Source organism: Phalacrocorax aristotelis, chromosome 12 (genome assembly GCF_949628215.1).
Source record: "Phalacrocorax aristotelis chromosome 12, bGulAri2.1, whole genome shotgun sequence".
Classification (NCBI taxonomy): Eukaryota; Metazoa; Chordata; class Aves; order Suliformes; family Phalacrocoracidae; genus Phalacrocorax; species Phalacrocorax aristotelis.
In genome coordinates this window covers 2,345,731-2,365,495 of record NC_134287.1, presented here as the reverse complement: position 1 = coordinate 2,365,495, position 19,765 = coordinate 2,345,731, and the positions used below count along the sequence as shown (strand labels likewise).

The 19,765-nt window shown below is 46.2% G+C and overlaps 1 protein-coding gene across 2 annotated transcripts in view; it reads left to right on the top strand.

The window, feature by feature from the left end:
* ANTXRL (ANTXR like) overlaps positions 1-19,765 on the top strand; it is a 58,359-nt gene that overhangs the window by 20,362 nt on the left and 18,232 nt on the right. For both annotated transcript variants that reach the window (XM_075107269.1, XM_075107270.1), the window contains exons 10-17: positions 4,386-4,484; positions 6,750-6,819; positions 7,975-8,053; positions 12,298-12,393; positions 13,276-13,314; positions 16,508-16,606; positions 18,266-18,433; positions 19,604-19,684. In XM_075107269.1, the coding sequence (XP_074963370.1) occupies positions 4,386-4,484; positions 6,750-6,819; positions 7,975-8,053; positions 12,298-12,393; positions 13,276-13,314; positions 16,508-16,606; positions 18,266-18,433; positions 19,604-19,684 (731 nt within the window). The remainder of the gene's footprint in view (positions 1-4,385; positions 4,485-6,749; positions 6,820-7,974; positions 8,054-12,297; positions 12,394-13,275; positions 13,315-16,507; positions 16,607-18,265; positions 18,434-19,603; positions 19,685-19,765) is intronic.

The following is a 19,765-nucleotide window of genomic DNA, read 5'->3' as shown; positions in this document are numbered from 1 at the left end:
CTGATAATGTATAGGTAAGATACATAGCCGTTGAATCCTATATAAAAATATATCTACATGGGCATTTAGAACTGGCTTAAATTAGAACAACATTTTCTAGAAATGCAACATCCTTCCTCCTTTTTTCTAAGTTAGGGGTTTTGTTTGTTTTTTTTTTTTTTAAAATGTAGTTGAAATTCGCATTTAAAAATTCCAATTGAAAAATAGTATACCTTTTGAAAGAGCGCAAAGTATTACCAGAGCAAAGAAGCTTGCGTGTTTGCAGCCTTGAAATGTGGCTCTGTCCGGGCTTTTTGTGTGAAACTTACTTGAGGGAGGAGGTGATAAGCAATTTGGCTTTTATTTGGCGTTATTACTAATTTTTAGAACCCGGTATGCGATCATGAGGGCTTTGTGCTGCTCAGTGGAAGCCAGTCGTGACCAGGGCTTAGAGCACACTTTGACCCACTCCTTGTAACCGTTCTTGCGACTCCTGATTACCACGGGGTCGGTGATCGCTGGTGATCTCGGCTTCATCTTTGACTTGCCAGAGGTTTTGCAAATTGCTGATGAAACAGTTTCCACGTGGGACTCTCTGACGAAGCTATCCGGCAAGCCCATTTACAAACTGATCTTGTCCCGTTGTGACAGCTATCTGACGCTTAATGCTTTTTGACCCTGCAAATTTATCGTCCTCGATGTGGAGAAATGCAGTTGGGTCCTTCCCGTTCCCTCTGATTTAAAGTGACCGAGACGTGCAGCCTGTAAACAGGCTATCGGTGCAGAGTCGGAGGTGCCGCATATCCCATTTGACAGCATCGTTGTTTTGATTATGCTTACGGTACGCAGATGTGATTGAAAGGTTTTGTTGGATGTGGCAACCTACTGGCCACATCAACCACCAGGTGTGGATGCAAGCCGTCAGCTTCTCGTCAGAGTCACAGAAGTGAAGCCGACAGCACAGCCAGCGCACACCAGCTTCGACCTACCATCTCGCTGCCAGCGCCGCCTGGTTATTTCAGTGCTGACCTTTTTCCCTTCGCTGTCTTGTCAAAAGCTACAATCTACGATCTGACAGTAACTAAGGAAGAAAAGGACGCAGCTAGAGCCAGGGTGCAAAATTAAATGGAATTAGCCATTTCAACAGACCATCATCCAGACCACGTTCATCCTCTGGAGCATCCAAAGGGGCAGACTTCTTCACAGCAACAGCCAAATCCGGTACCAGATGTTTGCGTTTCCGTGCAGGTCCGGTATTGAGACTATTTTGTCAGCTTGTGTTGGCGGACAGGTTACTACCAAGTCAGTTATTCACAGCTGACTCCGCAGAGTGGCAGCGACGGTAGAAAGAAGGGCAGGAGAGGTAAACTATCTCGACAAGACTAAACTTCTACATGTAGCTTTTGCCTTCGATGTTTTGTGTTGAAAGGCTCTTACTTGCTGCCTCATTTTAAAGGCATTGCCACTGCGATAGCTATCAGTCAAGCCTTCGTGGCTGCTGCCTTTTAAGACCATCCATTCAGGAGAAGGGGAAAAAATAAATCTACCTGCAATTTTATTTCGGCCATTTACTTTTATAAGACAGACACAAAAAGAAGTTACCTTAGCTGGGTGTTCAGGTCACTGTGGAGTGGGCTGGCTCCAGGCAGATCTGGGGTAACGCGTGGGCCCGGGCAGGCAGTTCTGGTGGGTGGGCAGAGCCTGGTTGCCCTCTGGGCTGGCCATGGCTTGGCTCTGCTGGCAGAAGTAGGGATGCTCATCACGAATAACTCTCAGCCTATCACCTAGGTTAAATGTAGAGAGGCACAAGGCATGAATCAGAGTAACTCGAGGTTCTTACTGGAGTAAGAAGCAGCTGAATCTGCCCTACAATCCTTTTTCCTTTATTTAAAGTGCCTTCTACCCTTGGCAGGAACCAGGAGGAATTACCCTTCCTTTAAAAAACAGGGCAAATTCTGATGCTGGCTTTGTGTGTTTGGCTCTTGATGTGCTCAGAGAGGTCTCAAATTTGATTATCTTTCTTCAGTAAAGTGCCAACACATGTGTTTCACTTTAATATGCACTGCAGTAGATATTTTCCTTTTCCCCTCCCAAAATATCTTCTCTGATTCCCATGTTCCTTGCAGCCTGGGTCAGTTCAGAGCACCGCTCTAAGGGAAAGTTACCATGAGGAAAAGCGGGTTTCCAGTGCTTGATCGTAACTTGTCCGTGCCCTTGTCCAATTCACCCAGAATTGCATTAGACCTCAATGTAGCGAGAGTGTGGTTTTGGCAACAACAAGCTGTTTGTACGGAAAGTTAAAGCACTCCACATCCTTATGCTAGCTTGACTCGATAGTGAAGAGCAGGGAGTCTCAGCTGAATATACATTTCAGCCACCTTTGGGTCTCATGTAGTGTTATCCAATAACAGGTCCTTCCTCCAAAGCACACAAATAACATGGGAGTGCATCATATGAAATGTTACCAAAAGCCAAATCTCATCACTAAAAATTCCCCTCAAACTATCAACATTTTTTTTTAGTGTTGGTCAAAGTATAATTGATAATGCATGTGGACTTGTTCATGGTTTTACTTGCTGCTAGAGGAGAACTTCTGTGCAAGTTATTCGTATTTTTCTATGTGTAGCTTGAAGATTATTTGGTCCTGTGTTGTGCCGGTATTCCCCTGGCATTGGGCTGGTCTCAGATGCTGCTCAGCAGCTGGTGTAAGCGAGCTCTGGAGGATTCAGCTAAAGTAGATTTAGGTGTGAAAGTGCAACTTCTTCTGGGCTTAGGGCTTGCCCTCGCTGCGTGCTGTGGGTCTCGCCTGTCAGCTGGCTTCTTGCGTGGAGCATCAAAGGGAGGTTCAGAAATACATTTGGCACAGAACAAATTTGCAGGGTGTCTCTCCAGCTGCCTGCGTTAAAGATGTTATCTCGGTGGTCAGCGTAGCAGCTACAGTGCATTTTGTGACCTGGCGGGAAGTCTTCCCTTGCTGCTTCTCCTGGTGCATCTGGTGCCTAGCTTGGCAGTTCAGGCTGGCCCCAAGAGGACGGGGACTGCGGATCGGTGTCAGGCTCCGCCTGCATAAAGTAAAAGTGAAGGAAGAGCAGCAAACGGTTGTGTTGTGCTGTTACCAGAGCTCTGGGAAGCGTTATCCATATAGGTTACTAAGAAATAATTTTAAAAGCTTGCCGTGGAGAACCTGAGAAACCAAACCAGCCTTCTTAATGCCTTCTTCCTCAGATTACCTTTCCTGTCTCTAACCGTCCCGGGTACGCTGACTCAAGGGGGTTTCGTGATAGACATAAACTCGCCTGATGCTACCATCTCTTGTCTCTGTCCCTTCCCTTCTCCTGCACATTCCCGTTCCCAGCAGATGCTCAGTCAGGCACATCACCCTCCTGATGTCTCTGGCAACACACAGAGGGATATTTTCCAGGTGTGTGAGCAAGCTCAGCGCACTGCAACATGGCCAGCGGTGCCAACGGTGGCGGGCATGCGCGGCTGGGATCTCCCTTCTGACAGCAGCCTTCCTAGGTTAGCCTGACTCAAATGTGAAACGGCTCTGTCAGTAAAAAGACCATTGAAAGGTTGGCTGAAAAAACTGATGATGCTTTTCCTGCTTAAAGGAACAAATGGCAGTTGCTTATCACGGGGATGACAGAAATCAGAGGTGGCCCCCCCTTGTCCCACCAGGACTGAAGCAACCGAAGCTGAGAGCAGCGGAAGGGCGGGTTAGCAGTGCTTGCCCTGGCCAGCAGACAGCCTGGTGTCGATGGGGCAGGTCTCCTCTTGTGCCGCTGGCGGTTTCTGCTGCCGGGGCAGGGGTGTGGGGGAAGAACACAAATTTGCAACACCTGCATCTCTAGTTATTCCCACATGCAGCAGATGCTAACGGGGCTGTGCACGGGCTCACTTCTTGTATGGAGTGAAAGACTGTATCTTTCCAGGACTTGTACCAGATGGAAACCTTCCTCTCTGATTCACGGGGGGGGTTATGGGGGGAGTCCTATCTGTCTGAACAGAGCTGCTGCTGAAAGCCAAGAGCACTCTGCTGTGGATGTAGGAGGAAGGACTGGTGCTTATGGTTAGCAAAGGTGTCTGGCCCAAAAGCCATGGAGGAGTCATGAGATGACATCGGCCGTGTCAGGCTCACAGTATTACTGTGGCACCCTTAATTAAGGCATTGGGGGTCAGCGGGATGCTTGTGGGAGCAACCTTGAGGTGAATGTTGCTCTGTGAAGCACCAGTGCCACTAGAGCACTCTTAACCATTGCTGCCGAGTACTGAGAGTGTCAGGGTGAGTGTTTTGTTTCAGGCATAAGGCAGAGAACAGCCACTGCTATGTTGTAATTCAGATCACTCTGGAATGAAATGCTGTATTTGAGCCATTTGTCGTTACTTTTCTGTATTTTTACTTACAGAATCGTTTCAAGTTGTGGTGAGAGGCAACGGCTTTTATCACGCAAGAAATATCGACCAGGTACTCTGCAGCTTCAAGCTCAACGACAGCCTTACTATCAGTAAGTTTGCAGGCTGGTGCATTCCAGTGTGTCACCTCATGAGTGACGGAGGTGACACAGCCCACCTCTCCTCTGTGTTGGGGGGGTCCTTGCAGTGGATGCTGGGGGAGCTGGGTAGGGATCTACACCTAACAGAAGCTTGAAACGCATCTTTAATCACTCCTGTGACCTGTGGGCCTGGAGTTGCAAGGACTCAGGTGGAGTGTGCTGCTGCACAATGAATTTCAGCATTGCTGTAATGGTGCACATGGGTGATGCACGCAGCCAGTGAGGACGGGGTATCGGGTTTTAAGAGGGAGAGATAAAATTTCTCCCTATTCCCTTGTTCATCACCAGTAAAGAGAAATAATGCTATCTTGATCCTGTGGTGGTGTCTTCAGACTCTTTATTGACCAATTCAGGAGACACTCACCATAAAGCAGGGCCCTCCCAGCTCCGTTCCTGTCTGACGCTGGTTGCTGGTCTCATCGCAGCGAGCATGTAACATGGAAACTCCCTGTCACTGCTGTGCTAAATGGGGTCTTTTGTTTGCTGTCTCGGCAAAGGACCGAATGGCCAAAAAAGACTGAGTGTCCAGTTTCTCAGCAGCCCTCTCATACCCCGAGAAGCAGCGTACGTCTGGCAGGGTGAAGCACAGCGTGGGGAGGGGAGCTCTGCTCCTTTTCTGTATATGCTACCCTTGTTGGCTGAGCACAGTAGAGGCTTTCATGTCCTGTCGCCGTCAGACGGGTGCCTTCCCCAGCAGTGAATTCGCTTACGAGAGGGAGCGCATGAATTGCTCCTTCATTTTCCATCCTAGTTGCCTACGTGGAGGCTGCATTGAAGTCTGGTGGTCTCGCTGCCATTCGACTTACAGGTGGCCTTTGCCAGGGATTTGTTTCTTGTGGTTTACCAGGTAGACAGGCTTGCAGTTTTTCTTCCTTGTCCCTAATGCACTGGCAGCTTGACTGGACTTCACCCAGCGAGTGCTGACCTGGGCCTGGAACTACACAGAAGGAAACCTAATCCCACATCTCCTCTGTGCTGTGTTCCCCTTGCGTTAGGTCTGCAGCAGATGCTGTGATGAGACACTGATCGAACCTGGCTGGCCTTTTTCCCCCAAGGGTGCCCCTAAACACATTCGCTATAATTTTCATGGTCTCACCCCTGCCAGAACATTTGCTCATTTGCTTTGTCTTCAGGTGCGCTTGGGGTGTGTGAAGCATGAAAGAACAACTCTCATATCTGTTGTTGCACAAGCTAATTTTTTTTTTCCTAGGTAAAAAGAGTAATCAAGCCTCTAAGCTTTAAATAAGCAGGCGGCTTTTATTGGCCCCTAATTCACCTGGGTTGGCCTTCTGTGAACCAGTCTTTCTCTAGGCTAGCACTTTAACTGCTTTGGGCCATTCAGAGCTAACGTGTGGTCACAGCAGTGACTTGTCTGCCCTTGTGCCTCAGCTCATGCTCTTTTGGTGGAGTGGCATTGCAGGATTACTGCTGGGCCTCCTCTCTGTTTTCACAGGACTTGGCTTTCTGCATGTGGCTTTTGAAAGCAACAGGATTAGCACCGCTGATGCTTGGAGCAGCAGAGTGCAGGGAGGTGGGAAACCACCCATGGCCTTGCTTTGGGCTCTGCCTGCACCAGACCTCTATAAACATGGACTGTTTCCAGATGGTGCTGCCACAGAGGGGAGGCTGGGGACAGGAGAAACATCAGCTAGTGCAGGACAGGTCCTCACAGTAACATCAGTCATGGCCCCTCTCTCCCTGCCCTCTCTATAGGGCTAACCAGGGGTGGGTTTTGTTTTTTCTCTTCTGGTGTCTGTCTGCTTCGGTTCCACCCCAACTCTGTTCTTCCATTTCCCTGGGCTGAAACAGTGTGTATGTTTGGAAGTGGGCAGGCAAAAATTGAACCCTATACTTTTGACCCCTTGAGTAACTTCTGGGTCAGAGTATTCAGTGTGAGTAGAGTTTGCATGCACTTGACAGACAGACAAGATAAATATTGCTCAAAGCTGGCTTAAAAATGGCTGATAACTGCTGTCAGGAGCAGAGATGTACTTCCACTTCTTAGCTGTGGTATCCTTAGCTGGGTAATGTTATATTGGCATCAGCAAGAATGGTCATTCTAGTACTTGGCTTTGTCATCAGTGCCATTGGGGAGTATTGGTACTTGCCTATATACTGAGCTTGTGGCTCTCATTGGTGTCAGTGCTTCTCCAGGGCGTGGCCTGCTTGGAACAATTTATTTTTTCATCCCTAACAGTTATATTCATTTCTTTTCAGACGAAAAGCCGACCCTTGTTCATGACACTTACTTACTTTGTCCTGCCCCGGTGATAGAAGATGCTGGACAGTAAGTATTACTTTCTAGTACATGTCAAGAGAGAGGAGGCCTCTGGATGAGGATGTCATTACTGAGCCAAGGGCTCAGAATCTTGCCCAAAGTGCCAGGCTAATAAATCTGTGTGTGTGTGAGAATTACCTCCATCCGCTTTGTGCCAAATCCCCTCCTAGTATGAGCCAGCATAGCTTTATTCCATGCTGGGTCTTTAGCACAGCTTAAACAAAGGCCTTGTTGGACCATGTTCCCGTATCATAGAATTATAGAATGGTAATTCCTCCTCTGTTGCTATATCCTATTTTGTTTTCAGGCAAAAAAGTAATTGAATTCCAGGCAAACTTTTCATTTTGATTGAAAAGAGATGCTTGATTTGAATTCCTTTGCTGCTGTTGTAGATGTTGCTCCTGTGTTTTGCCCTGCTCTGGCTAGCGTTGGTATTCCTCAGTTGTCGTAATCCTGCAGACTCCTGGGAGACAAGGCACACGGCCCTACCTTCCCCTTGGGTGATCTTGTGGGTGCTTAAATACTGTACTGGGGATGAGGGGGAATGCCTCCCTCCCCTTCCCTATTTGTGGGTGAGGGAAGGTTCTTGGGGGGGTGGGTGTGTGCAGGAGTTGTAGGTTATTTTGTTTGGTTCGTGTTTGGGTTTGGTTTTTTCCCTCGGACCCTTTCTCTGATATTGGAGAATGGCTAGGGCCAGATTCTTCTTTAATTTCACTGTTATTTCAGTGTTTTTACCCCTTGACCTCAGTGCAGGTGTTCTGGATTTGCTTGGATATAAAAGAAAACACATTCTGGCTCTTTAAGCTGCAGAAGCATTTAAAAAAAAAAAAGCCTTGAAGTTTCTTGTGCTATCTAGGGTAGTACTGCAAATGTCGGAGGCTTTATGTTATGGCTCACTGTCCCGGTGCCCTTTGCCCCAGGTGGAGGTTTTTCAATAAAGAGCATATGCCCCAACTCAATTAAGCCAACATAAAAAGGGTGGCTCCTGGGCAAGCAGAGAGACAAATGCAGGTAAGCACCTGAAGCCACGAAAATGCCTTGACTCAGCAGGACGTTTTATCCATGCATGTTCACGAGCCAATGGCTAAAACACAGCCAGAATAAAGGGAACAATGGGTATAAAGATGACACTAAAAAAAAAAGTGTATCTGTTTTGTGCTTTAGGGTGGTTTTCCTACAAGTCAGCATGAACAACGGGCTAACGTTCATCTCCAGCTCTGTCAGCATCACCAGCACACAGTGTGTAAGTAATTGCAATGGGGCTTGACAGAGAAACCATGAGATCTTGGAAAGAGACAGCAGCTCTTCAGGCAAAGCCTCCTCTGAGTGAGCGTGAGCCCTCTTCAGCTTCGGTATCATGGTTATTGACTGGATCCCGGCAGTTCTTTGAAAACTAACCAGGGATAGTTAAGATTAAATCGTTATTGGTGATGCATAGATCATGATGGATTTACTGAATAAAAAATAACGACAAAAGGCACCCTGCCCGTTCCTATCCCAGGAAAGAGAGATCCTCAAAGCTGACTCGAAGGGAATCTGGGAAAATGAGGGAAGGAGCATCAGGAAGCAACACCTTGTTGAGCTTTGGGATCCCTTATGGGATCTGGGGAGGAAGGTGCAACTACCAGGGCTTGGATCTGGAAGGGCCACAGCATGGATGGCTATTTTTCAGTTGGAGCTTAGAGCATTTTTCCTTAGACCGCCACAATTTTCCTTTGCTAGTTCAGGATTCTTTAAGGCATTTTTACAGTTTTAGTGGCAGGAGCTGGTTGCTTTTCTCTTGGTGTCACGGGGGATGACCAGAGAGAGATAGCACCCTCAGATCCTAGGACAACCTTGACAAAAGGCGGCTGCGCAGCCCAGCCAAGGGAGAACGTGCTGCTGCAGGACAGCGCTGGCTGTGATACGAGGATCTGGTCAGAAAGACCACCTATCCCCAGGTGGAGCGTAAGGGGCCAACAGCTAGAAGTGATCCTTCATCAAAACCTGATTTTTAGGATCAAACAATCAATATGAAGCAGCTGACTACTAGAGAAGCAGTCCTCTTCCTTGCCTTGGAGTAAAAATAGGCAACGGCCGTAGCTGGTGCAAGCCAGCACAGTAGCTAAAGATCTGGCCTTGTGCCTGTGGACTAACAGAGTTTGCTGAAGTACCTGATACCACACGCTTTGTATCAAAGCTGAGCTTAATTGTTATTAGAGTCAAAAGGACTTTTATAGCCTATGCCAAATGCTGTCATACTGGTTTGTAATCATTGTTGCCCTTTTTGTCAGCTGCAGAACAGAAGGGCAGGAATGAAGATAGAGGCAGTGACTGGAACTTGCAGATCAGATTTTCTGATGGTTTCAGCAATGGAGGTGGGAAATCTCACACCAGATTACTGCAACAGTCCGGGGAGCAGGGACCCATTTTAGCAGAGATCTGTTTGCTGCTTCACCTGATTATTTTAATTTTTCCAAAACGTTCCTCCAAATTTTCTACACTGAAGACTGATATTTTCACATTTTATTCCTCTCTTCTACCTCAGATACAATAAAACCTTTTGAATCTGTGGTGAAACACGAGTGTTAACTGGTGCATTTAGTTACCCATATGTAGTTTATCTCTGATAAAGACTGAAGTCTTAGCCCTAGCTGGGCTTCCTACAGGCAAGAACATGGACAGAGGAAGCTTTCCTCTCGGTAGCCTCAGGATAAAGAGAGGAATCCAATCTCCAGTCCTGTCAATCTGACAGTTTTTGACCAGCTGCTTGCAGATTGAATGTGAAGGAGGCAGAGAGCCTGATTCTCAGCTGGTACAAAAAAAAAGGCTGTCTCGCTCCAGTTACATCCCGTAAGCAGGGAGGTTGGCAGTTCAGTTTCCAACTCTGTCTTAATTTCATGCATTTCACTCTTCTCGTTTTAGAGACTCCCTCCATTTCCTTTCCTCTCCCGTTTCCTTTTCTGTGGGTGGCAGTTGGCTGGCCTGCTCAGCTCCCCTCCTCAGCTGGCCCTTCTGTCCTTTCTCTACAGTAAGTATCTTCACTTTGCTCCTAAAGCCTCTGTGTGATCCCTGTGCTTATTTCTGTTCAGCTGCATGAAGCCTGCTATTTCCTTTTCCAAGTCCAGCTTCACTACGATGCTTTGTACATTTAATCATTGAGAGAACTCTTTAGGTTCTAGCTGCCAGCAGCTCCCGAGCTGCCGCTGGCAAATGTCTTGGCGATTTATATGAGCACTTAGCATGGGAAAAGCAACGCCTGGGAACAAAGGCTACAAAACAAGGAGATAATTTGTGTTTGGAGTAACAGTAGCAGTGGTGTGTGCATCCGTGGCTCGTGCACTGCATTGGTGCTGTGCTTGGGTTTGTTTTTAAGGAATGCAGCAACACCTCTTAAAGTTATGCTTGACTTTTACTCATCCTTTCTGCAGCAAACTGACTTTGCTAGAAATTCATGCCGCCCAAGTGCTTTCTGGACGCGTTAGTGCTACATGGGGCCATAGGAGGGCCCGAGAGGGGGGCTGTAGCACTGAGCTGCAGCTGGGTAGTGTGTCTTCTAACAGTACTCCTTTGAGCAGGGGGTCTGGCACATGTGGCAGCAGTCCACCTTGGCTTTCAGCTGCTCCCTGACCAAATGAATAAGACGAGCTAAATAGTATATCCCAAAACAGGTCAGTTTGTTGCATCTGTAACAAGAAGCCACAGAGCAGTGCAGGGATGGTGATGCCGTGACACGGAGATACGGGGTACTGGGCTACCTGCCTAAAAGCCTGGAGTAGGAGTCGTGGTTGTGCTAGTTCCATCTTCAACATGCCAGTCCTGGCAGCTCTAGGATTTCGCCTAAGAAAGACTTAGGAACCACCCAATTCAGCCACTTGGGATCTCACCCAGACTTTGCAAAGCTCTTATCAGCTGTTACTTTCTTTTCTTCAGCCTTTTCATTGTCCAAGGGGAAAACAAACCCACTTGGAACAGTGAAGGGAACTCCTGTTGTAAGAAGGGGCTAAGCATCATTTCTGGTGTGATAGAAATCCAGCAAGTACTTTCTGATTTAATAAGGTGAATCTCATAGACTTTATCCTCCATAAATCTTTAGAATTTGCTTTCTTTCCATTTATCCTCCCACCTATCCTTCTTTGAAAATCTCTCGCAGCTTCTGCTCCAGCCAGCTCCTGTTCCCTCAGCCTGATTCACAGACATTTCTTCAAGCTCTTTTCACGTCTTCCTAGTCCCAGGCTCTTCTCTAGTTTGCTGCCAGGTTTTGCCTGTTCTCTGGTACCCCTGTTGCTGGTGAATTGAACCTCTTCTCAAACTCAGAAAATCTACCATTGAAGAGGTTTCTTTTCCCAGTATAAAAGAAATGGCCAGAGCACCAAAGCTAGTCTTAGCTTCACCCCAGAGCCCAGTGCCGTCCAAGGAAACGGCATGTCCCCGATGCCACTGCCTGTCTGCAATAAATGTTTGATTTCCAGAAAGCCATGTGCTCTGTGTGTTCTGCAGGGGCCAAGCAGCACACAAAGACCTGCTTTCCTATAGTCGTCAGAACAATACGCAGAGGTAATAGCTCTTCTGAACACACTGATGCCATGAAATGCTCCGAATACAAAGAATCAATCAAGAAGTACCCAGGAAAATCAGAACTGTGATTCTCTTTGGCTGTCTGGCTGCTCTGAAAAGCTGATTTCAAGTGTTAACACCTAAGTTTTTTTTATTCTAGTAATTTTAAAGAAAATTTAGCTTTGATTTTGAATGTAGACCCATAGCTATTCAGGCCCGGAGTCCCACCATTCTCTGCAAAGAAATAGATGGAATATAAGAATCAGAAATGCTTACAAGCATGATTACAGCATCTCACTTAAAATAGTCAAACCATCCCTAGGAAGCATATGAAGAACTAGCAGCATAAGGACTAGTTTGCGTAATCGCTCAGGCTGGGGTTGTGCGTGCAGTTTGAGTCAAGAGGCAACACAGGCAGGCTTGGGCGCTGAGGCGAAGTTGTGCTCTGCTCTGTGGTGCGGACATGCGGACGCTTACCCAGAAGGTCTTAGCTCCAGTATTCCCATTCTTCGAATATCAGCATTTACATATTCTGCACCTCTAGTGATGAAAGGCTGCCCTGCACACCTGGGAGTCTGTGGTCATGTCGTTTGCGGTGCTCCTCTGACAGCATTAAGGGGTCTGTCAGCACAGATCTGGGAGTGGTTTCTATATGAGTTTAACACCTTTGAATCTAGCGGGCTATAAACTTACCATAAATTTATACATAAATTATACGAATACATACCACAAACAGGATGTGCTTCCCTGAATCATGACTTCAAATGAGGATTTGTCCCACCAAACACTGATGTGACCCTAATGGTGATAGCAATTGCCTGCACAATTTACATGAGACCTCATAGTGAGGGAAACCTGCCTCGTTTTGCCCAGTCTAATTGTGTAACTTCAGGGCTCCTGCCTTGTTTGTGGCACGTGCGGGTAACTCAGAGGTAATCCTCTTATTTGCAGCTGACTGGGACCGTCCTGTTCATTGCTCTCCTGATTCTCTTTCTGCTGCTGGCTCTGGCTCTTCTGTGGTGGTTCTGGCCCCTTTGCTGCACGGTGGTAAGTACAGGATTTTATTCTTTTGACTTGTTTTCATCTCTTCTCTGCAAAAGCACAGCCTTAAAGTGTTGGAGTGGGTGGTTAACTTTGTTTAAGAAAAACGGTGCCTGGTTTGTAAGGCCCCGATTCAACAAATTGCTTAAAGGGCTTGTTGAAGTCACTCTGGCCTGGGTTTTTGAATGTTGCAAGGCCTACGTGATTTTGACACTGAATGAGAAGTTTGAGCTTGTGGACATGGCCCAAGTTTCTGTAGGGATCAAGACCTCCTTAGAACAAGACCTGAAACCTGCTGCAGAAAAGCATAGTGGAACTGATTTACTAGTATGTGCATAAGCTGTTATGATCCTTTTTAAAGACAAGAGCTAGGCTTTCTTTTTTTATTCTGAGGCGCTGCAGATTCTGAGTGAATATTTTTCACTACCTTGGTAATTGTATGACATTCTGCCCAGGGAGGTGGGGGAGTCTCCATCCCTGGAGGTATTTAAAAGAAGGGTAGACGTGGTGCTTGAGGATATGGTTTAGTGGTGGGCTTGGCAGTGACAGGTTAGCGGTTGGACTCGATGGTCTTAAGGGTCTTTTCCAACCATAACGATTCTATGATTCTAAGGCAGAACTGCCAGAATAAGGAGCTGCATTATGAGTTACTTAATAGGGTACTTCCTGGCTAATCAGATAGCCCAATGTGACGGATTTAGCTTCTCTCCAGCATTTATTTTATGCCTGCTGAAAAGCAATGGGGCTAATGAGAGGATTGAATGTGGGGGAATGGAACAGGGCAACCGTTCCATCTGTGCTATGAGCAAGAAAGCAGAGAGGACATAACATTGAGATGGATCAACCCTACCATTATCTCAGATTTCTCCCATTGTTTATATATTCCAGGTGATCAAGGAGCCGCCGCCACCACCACCTCCAGAACCTGTAAGTGTGCTATTTTTGAGCTGTTGCACTGTCTGAGGCCACTGTAGTGTATTGTGCTGCCCAGGAATGTCAGCCCTGTAGGTGTCTTAATGACACCTTGAAGGCTGTGAGAGGAAGTCTCTTGGGTCAGGACAGTTATTTCTGCCTTCTGGCCTCTATATACATACAGCAAGATTATTTCCATCCACAGAGAAAATAGTTACATAGCTCAGAAGTCCACGGACCCATAGTTCCTGTGGGATTTTGTTCCTTCTGCTGTGCATCAAGCAGGTGTGTAAGCAAATCTTTGCTTCTCAAGCTGTGCTGAAAGCTCTCCCTCCTCCAGTAAAGCTGCTGTTGTTCTCAGCAGGGGTTTAGCCCAGATTGGCAGTAAGGAACAAAGTCTGGCAGCTGAAGAAAGGACAGCAAAGGCCACGTTCTTGTGTCTTTGGTACAGGAGAGGGAGACAAGAGCCTGCCGCGGCTGTGGCTGTGCTCCAGAGTGACCTTTGGAAGGAGTGTTAGCCTTTCTCCATTTAGGTTGCGAGCTGTTTGAGGCTATTTAGCTTTTTTTGGGACAGTAACATGCTGACCTTGACGTCACTAACCCTGACTTCAGCTTTGTTTCACTGTACTAATTTAATGAAAATAATAGTAATAAATCAAAGTACCTCCAGAGAAAACTCATGCCTGCCTTTATTTCTTTCCTAGGCATAGGCAGTTAAATGATGGAAAAATACTTGCCTAACCCACAAGAGAAGCTCACAGTTTGCTGCTAGCTTGCTGTAACTTGGCATGACTATCAGGAGGCAGCCACAGCTGCTGTTTTGAGGTTGCCAGAGGCCAGCATTACTGTGTATGCGATCCTGTTGCTTGTCCTGGGCAGCAGCACTGTGACAATTTAACTTTAGAATACGAAAGGTCGTGCAGGTTTTAGGGTGATTAGTGCTGTCATGAGGCATGCAATTGCAGCCATGCTGTGTCAGAGAGCATTGCACCCCTGCAGCAGAGTTCCCAGCTGCTTTGCGGTTATACTGATCAGCAGAGATTCTAAATGCAATCAAAGGGACTGTGAGCTGCTGTAAGCCTCCAGGAATAATGCAGAGTGCAGATGTTATCCGTCCCTTTACGTGGCCTTGTCTTTATCCGGTATGGGTTGTTGTTTCGTTGTACTCAGCCCTAGCCTCCCTAGGTATGGCAGCCTGCCTCTCCTTTAGCTGATGTAGTCTGGTATTGCTGCAGTTAAACTGAATATAGTTATCTAAAACTTGTTCTAAACTGTAAGCACTAGATTTCCATTCCTTTTCAAAACATATGTGGACTGTTGATGTTGCTTTGCTATGTGTTTAAAGTAGGGGGTATTTGGTATAAATCCTTTATCAGCAGGAAAAGTATCGTCCATCACTACTGACGTTACTGACATTACTGTCAGGCTCACCAGCAATAAGCGTTGTTAGACACCAAGGCTTAAAATCTGTGCTACATCCCATGAAGAGGCAGGATATCTTATATAGTTCTCAAGTTCACAATGAAATCAAATATAAATGAATTGAAACTGCTGATGTAGTTCTCCAGGTGCTGTTTTAAATGTGGCATGAAATGGGATAAAATTTGTTTGTGTATTTGTTGGTGTCTTCCAAAAACCCAACCAAACAAAAAAACCCACACGCACCCCCAAAAAAAAACACCAAAAACCCCCCAAACCAACACAAAAACAAAAGAACCCCAACACCCAAAACAAAACAACAACAAAACCCAACACCAAACCACAGTGCCTTCCTTGTATATTTATTTCCCTGACCTGGGACAAAAACAGAAGCCCCAAACAAAAAACCAAAAGAAAACAAAAAATATCAAACCCAAACCCCTGTGCTAGGTAATGGGGATGTCAGCTCCAGCCTTGCCTGGCCATGCTAAAGAATTTGTTGGAGGAACTGACCCATGAACTATAGATCAGAGACCAGATGTCACTGGATAACTGATGGGAATACCTATCTCCGAGGCATAACCTAAGAGTTAAACATGAACAAGCAAAAGTTAAGGCATGTTTTTTAAAAGCTATTATTGGCTTTTGGACTCTCAATTCCTTTTACATTTCAATAGAAACATGTAGGGCAATTTTGAGAAAACGTCACCTAGTAATCTGACAATAATTTGCGTCCTTCTCTAATGTTTGGATCTCACTTGACGTTTTAGGGTTTTTTGCTATTTTTTTAGTAAAAACTAAGCCCAGGCAGTGTTTCTAGAAACATACTTGTACTGATGAGAATTAGCAGAGCGCACTGTGCATGGCCAGTCCAAAAGCAGCACATATATCTGCATCTCAGCATGAGGTGTAGTTATTTATCTTTATTAAAGAGTCTGAGGAGCGAAGATGGTCTTGTAGGAGGCTTGTTGGGCCCTTTCCTGTGCCTGGAGTGTGACTTTCAGCTGCCTCAACTCAGTATAATGATAGGGAGTCTGAGAAATCCCAGTGACTTCTATCGGCTCAGGATGATGGAGCTGGAAATGTGTTCCCAGGGTCGTCAAATCAGAAACACTTGCCAGCTTTCAGTTAAGCAAGAACAGACAATGAACCTGAAGTAAAACCCTGATTCAGACTCTCCCACGTTCCAGAAAAATAATCGGCAGTCTTTATAATTGCAGGTCAAAAACTCTGGATCTGAGCTTCCTGACAATTTGGAGAAGCTCCAGTCTGAGTCCTGGTTCCAAACTGAACAGCTTGAGCCAGACCCTACAAAGAATCAAGCAGCGTAGAATAACTGGTTACAGCTGCCATGAGAAAAGGGTCTGATGCACATGTTAGAAAACTCACAGTGGTAGCTTTTTTCCCCTGTTAGGTGACAGTAAGTTCTAAAAGCGCAATTAATAAATGATTTCTTTGGGCTAAGCGATTGCCGCATTTTCTGCATAGCGTAGTGGCGAGTCAGTATAATGTACGATTCATCTCCACTTTGCCTTCCCTTACAAGTCAGTTGTGATTTTGAAGCTCAGTGCATATTTGACTAAATAAAAGCTGCCTGGATAGAGGAATAGGCAATCCTCTTTGGCTTCCCTAGTTAAAATTGCAGCTGCAGAGACAAGACACTTTTGTTTTTTGTCAGCAAAAGACTATAACACACAAAGCCAGATATCCAAGGATCGGACCGTAGGATGTTCGGTTGTTTTCCATAGTTTATGCAGTTAGCAGTAATATCTTACCGTCTTTCCCATAGGAATCAGATGACGAAGATGGATTGCCAAAGAAAAAGTGGCCGACCGTGGACGCGTCTTATTATGGAGGTCGAGGTGTTGGTGGGATTAAGAGGATGGAGGTATTTGGCTCGTTCTTTAGTGTTGTAAAAAGCAGCACATTTAATTATAATCGTAACAGTATTTTTAAAAAGTTACCTTGATGGACTAGAGACTGGGATTTAACTGGGGCTTGTTCACCTGATTGCTCCTGCTGTCCAAGTAACAGACATCAAGCTGCCATCCTTTGGGTGCATAATTAAATGAATCTACCATTATGAGCCAGAGAAAACTTGCAGGTTAAGAAATGGGTTAAGCACCAAAAGAAGTCTTAATTTACTGAATCAAACCCTTCAGTGCAATTGAGCCCAGTTCTCTTGTCCCAGGCAGAGTTCCACTGGTTTTGAGTATTTGAGGGTGCCATCTGCACTGTGCCCAGTGATTTTTTTTTTTTTTAAATTATTTTTCCCCCCTCTTTATTCTTTTCTTTCGGGTCTTGTTGGGGGTTTGGTTTTGGGGGTGGTTTTTTTTTGTTTTGTTTCTTTGTTTTTTCAGTTAAGCATTAACTCCTAATGCACAAAACACCATCTGTGTTGAAGTTGGCCAATGAATCAGATCTTGTGCTGGGATTCATGCACAAGCCAGTCTCGATGTGCAAAGTGAGGTATTACTGTGAAAGAAATTGGCCTTGTGCTGTCTTATGGCATGTACATTCCAGGGATTCGGTGGATAATTCTGTGATCAGCCGCTAACTCATGTAAATAACTATGTTAGTGAAATCAATTCAATACTCCTTACCGTGGATAATATAAGGCAGGGAACTGTCACACACCTGTATCAGTTGAGGGCCTAATGGTGACTTTCAGGGATGTCACACCAGAAACTCCCACTAGATTTAATTGGTAGCTGAAGGAGATGGGCTAATGTAAACCAGCTGAGGGTCTGGACCAAACTAGGGCTAACAGAATGAAAGCAGTGGCTTCTTGGGACATCCCTGCAAGTCTGCAGTTGATGAATGGCATTTTAATATCCTTAACCATTTTCCTTGGGAGAATTTTATCCTCGATGCTGTGTAACCCTATGGATCATGTATTGCCCTTGGAAGTAGCGTCACATTTCTGTTTGAGGTAAGTCAGACAACAAAACCACAATTTCAGCCTGAAATAAGTAGAGTATAGTATGTGAAGATAAAGTTACTGACCTCTCTTGTGACTGTGCCAGGCCATCTTTTCAAGAGCTGTTTTTAGTAGTAGCTGCACAAGTTTGAGGGCTGGGGCTCTTAAACCATTCACGTTCTTGTCCACTGGCCCTTTTTTTTCAGTTTTGAACCGGACAACAGGGGCTGCTCAGGGCTAGCTGCAAAGCCTGCCTACCTTCAGCCGGTGCTGCTGCCTGCTTTTTGCACAAGGCAATGGGAAGCGTTTTATACCTGTGTCCTAGTAGATCTGGGCAGAGTGCTTCAGATTTCACTTGGAAATGGATTAATCTGCCCTGGATGCTGTGACTACCCGCAACACACTTAGGTTACTAGCCAAGGCTAGTAATTCAAGCAGCTTTTGAGTGAGACTGGCTCTTAAATGTGTATTTCTGATTACAGTGGGAGTTTGGTGCCTTTGTAAATTTGGCTTCATGTCTGGTGGCATTGGGTCATCTGATGGGAACCAGATTAACGTCTGTGAAATCCACCTGCCGGTGGGGACTGTGGGAGTGTCTCTACTTACGGTGTGCTCTCCTGGCTTCAGGTGCGATGGGGAGATAAGGGGTCAACAGAGGAAGGAGCAAAACTGGAGAAGCCCAAAAATGCTATTATTAAGTTGCCAGAACAAGAGTATGAGCCATGGGAACCCAAGCCGAAAAAGCCCCATGTGAGGAAACCACCTTCCCAGCCGAAATGGTACTCTCCGATCAAGGTAATGTGTCTGCCCCTCGGTTTCACCAAGTCTCTTACGTCCTGCATGTTACTACATCCCATTTCCTTAGCGCAGCCTTGCTTACGGCGGGGCTGGGAGAGCCTATTTAGAAAAAATGGCCAGTAACCCTCAACTTTGCCCATTTCTTGGAACGTGCATTTCACCTGGCACTGTGTTGCCATAGGTTTTTGAGGAAGAGTGGAGGGTTTCGGAGGGCACGAGCAGAGATCTTCCCTCTCTTGGCTCACACCTTCTTTTCAGGTATTTTTGCACAGCCTGGATTGCAGCAGCAGATATCGCACCTCTTGGGGAGGACGGATGCTCTTTTGTGCCATCTCAAGGCGGCATACAAAGAGGATCAAAGTGCACCGTCCTTGCTTTGATTGCACTGTGGCTAAGGTCTTGGGTTGGGATTCAGCTCCGTTCCCCTCTAGTTCAGCCACAAGACGTAGTGTTTGATTTTGGGCAAGTTGCTCGGTCTCTCCACGCTTTCATCCCCATTTCTTCCATGTCATTATAGTATCTGGTGTCTCCCTGTCATTTCATGCATGTATCCTCACACAACCCTTGGGGCAGGGCGGAGTAGTTCCCTCCGCTTACAGAGGAGGCTGGAGGGCTAGCGCAGGCTGAGGGAGCAGCATGCTATGCCTATCCCAGAAACCTGCCGCCGTGTCCCAAACCAGTGCTTTGTGGAATGAGGTTCCCCCATCCCCACCGTGCTCACAGATCAGTGTAACAGTGCTTGAATTTATTGTGTAGAAAGTACCCGTGAATTTTTAAGGTTGCCTAGGTGGGTTGTCTTCTGGCTGTTTAACCATGATCCACCTGGCCTCCCATCAGTCCAGTACTTCTGTTGTTCTGCCTTTTGTTAGCGTAACACATGTCTAACTGTGCCTCTTGGAGTCGTTCACAGTAAACGACAGTCATCCCCAGGGAGTTCTGAGCTGGCTGAATTTGGCCCATTGTTTATCAGGTACATGTTACCTCGCTGGAGTCTCTTTTCTGGCGGTCCGGATAAGCAGTATACAGAGGGCAAGGGCACAAGAAGCAATGTTTCTGCAGACAGTTTAATACAAAAATGCTGGATCAACTCACCTGTAGTTTAATCTCATGCTGTTTTTCACAGATTGCTTGGTCGTGCCAATTTTTTTTTTTTTTTTTAAATTGCAGGGCAAACTTGATGCACTGTGGGCTTTGGTTCGACGAGGCTATGATCAAGTCTCTCTTATGAGACCACAGCCAGGGGATAAGGTAAGGTGTAGCAGACATGCTGGCATGTCACTTCCCTGTTAGCAGCAGCGATGCTCTTCTCTCCCAACCACCTCATCTTTC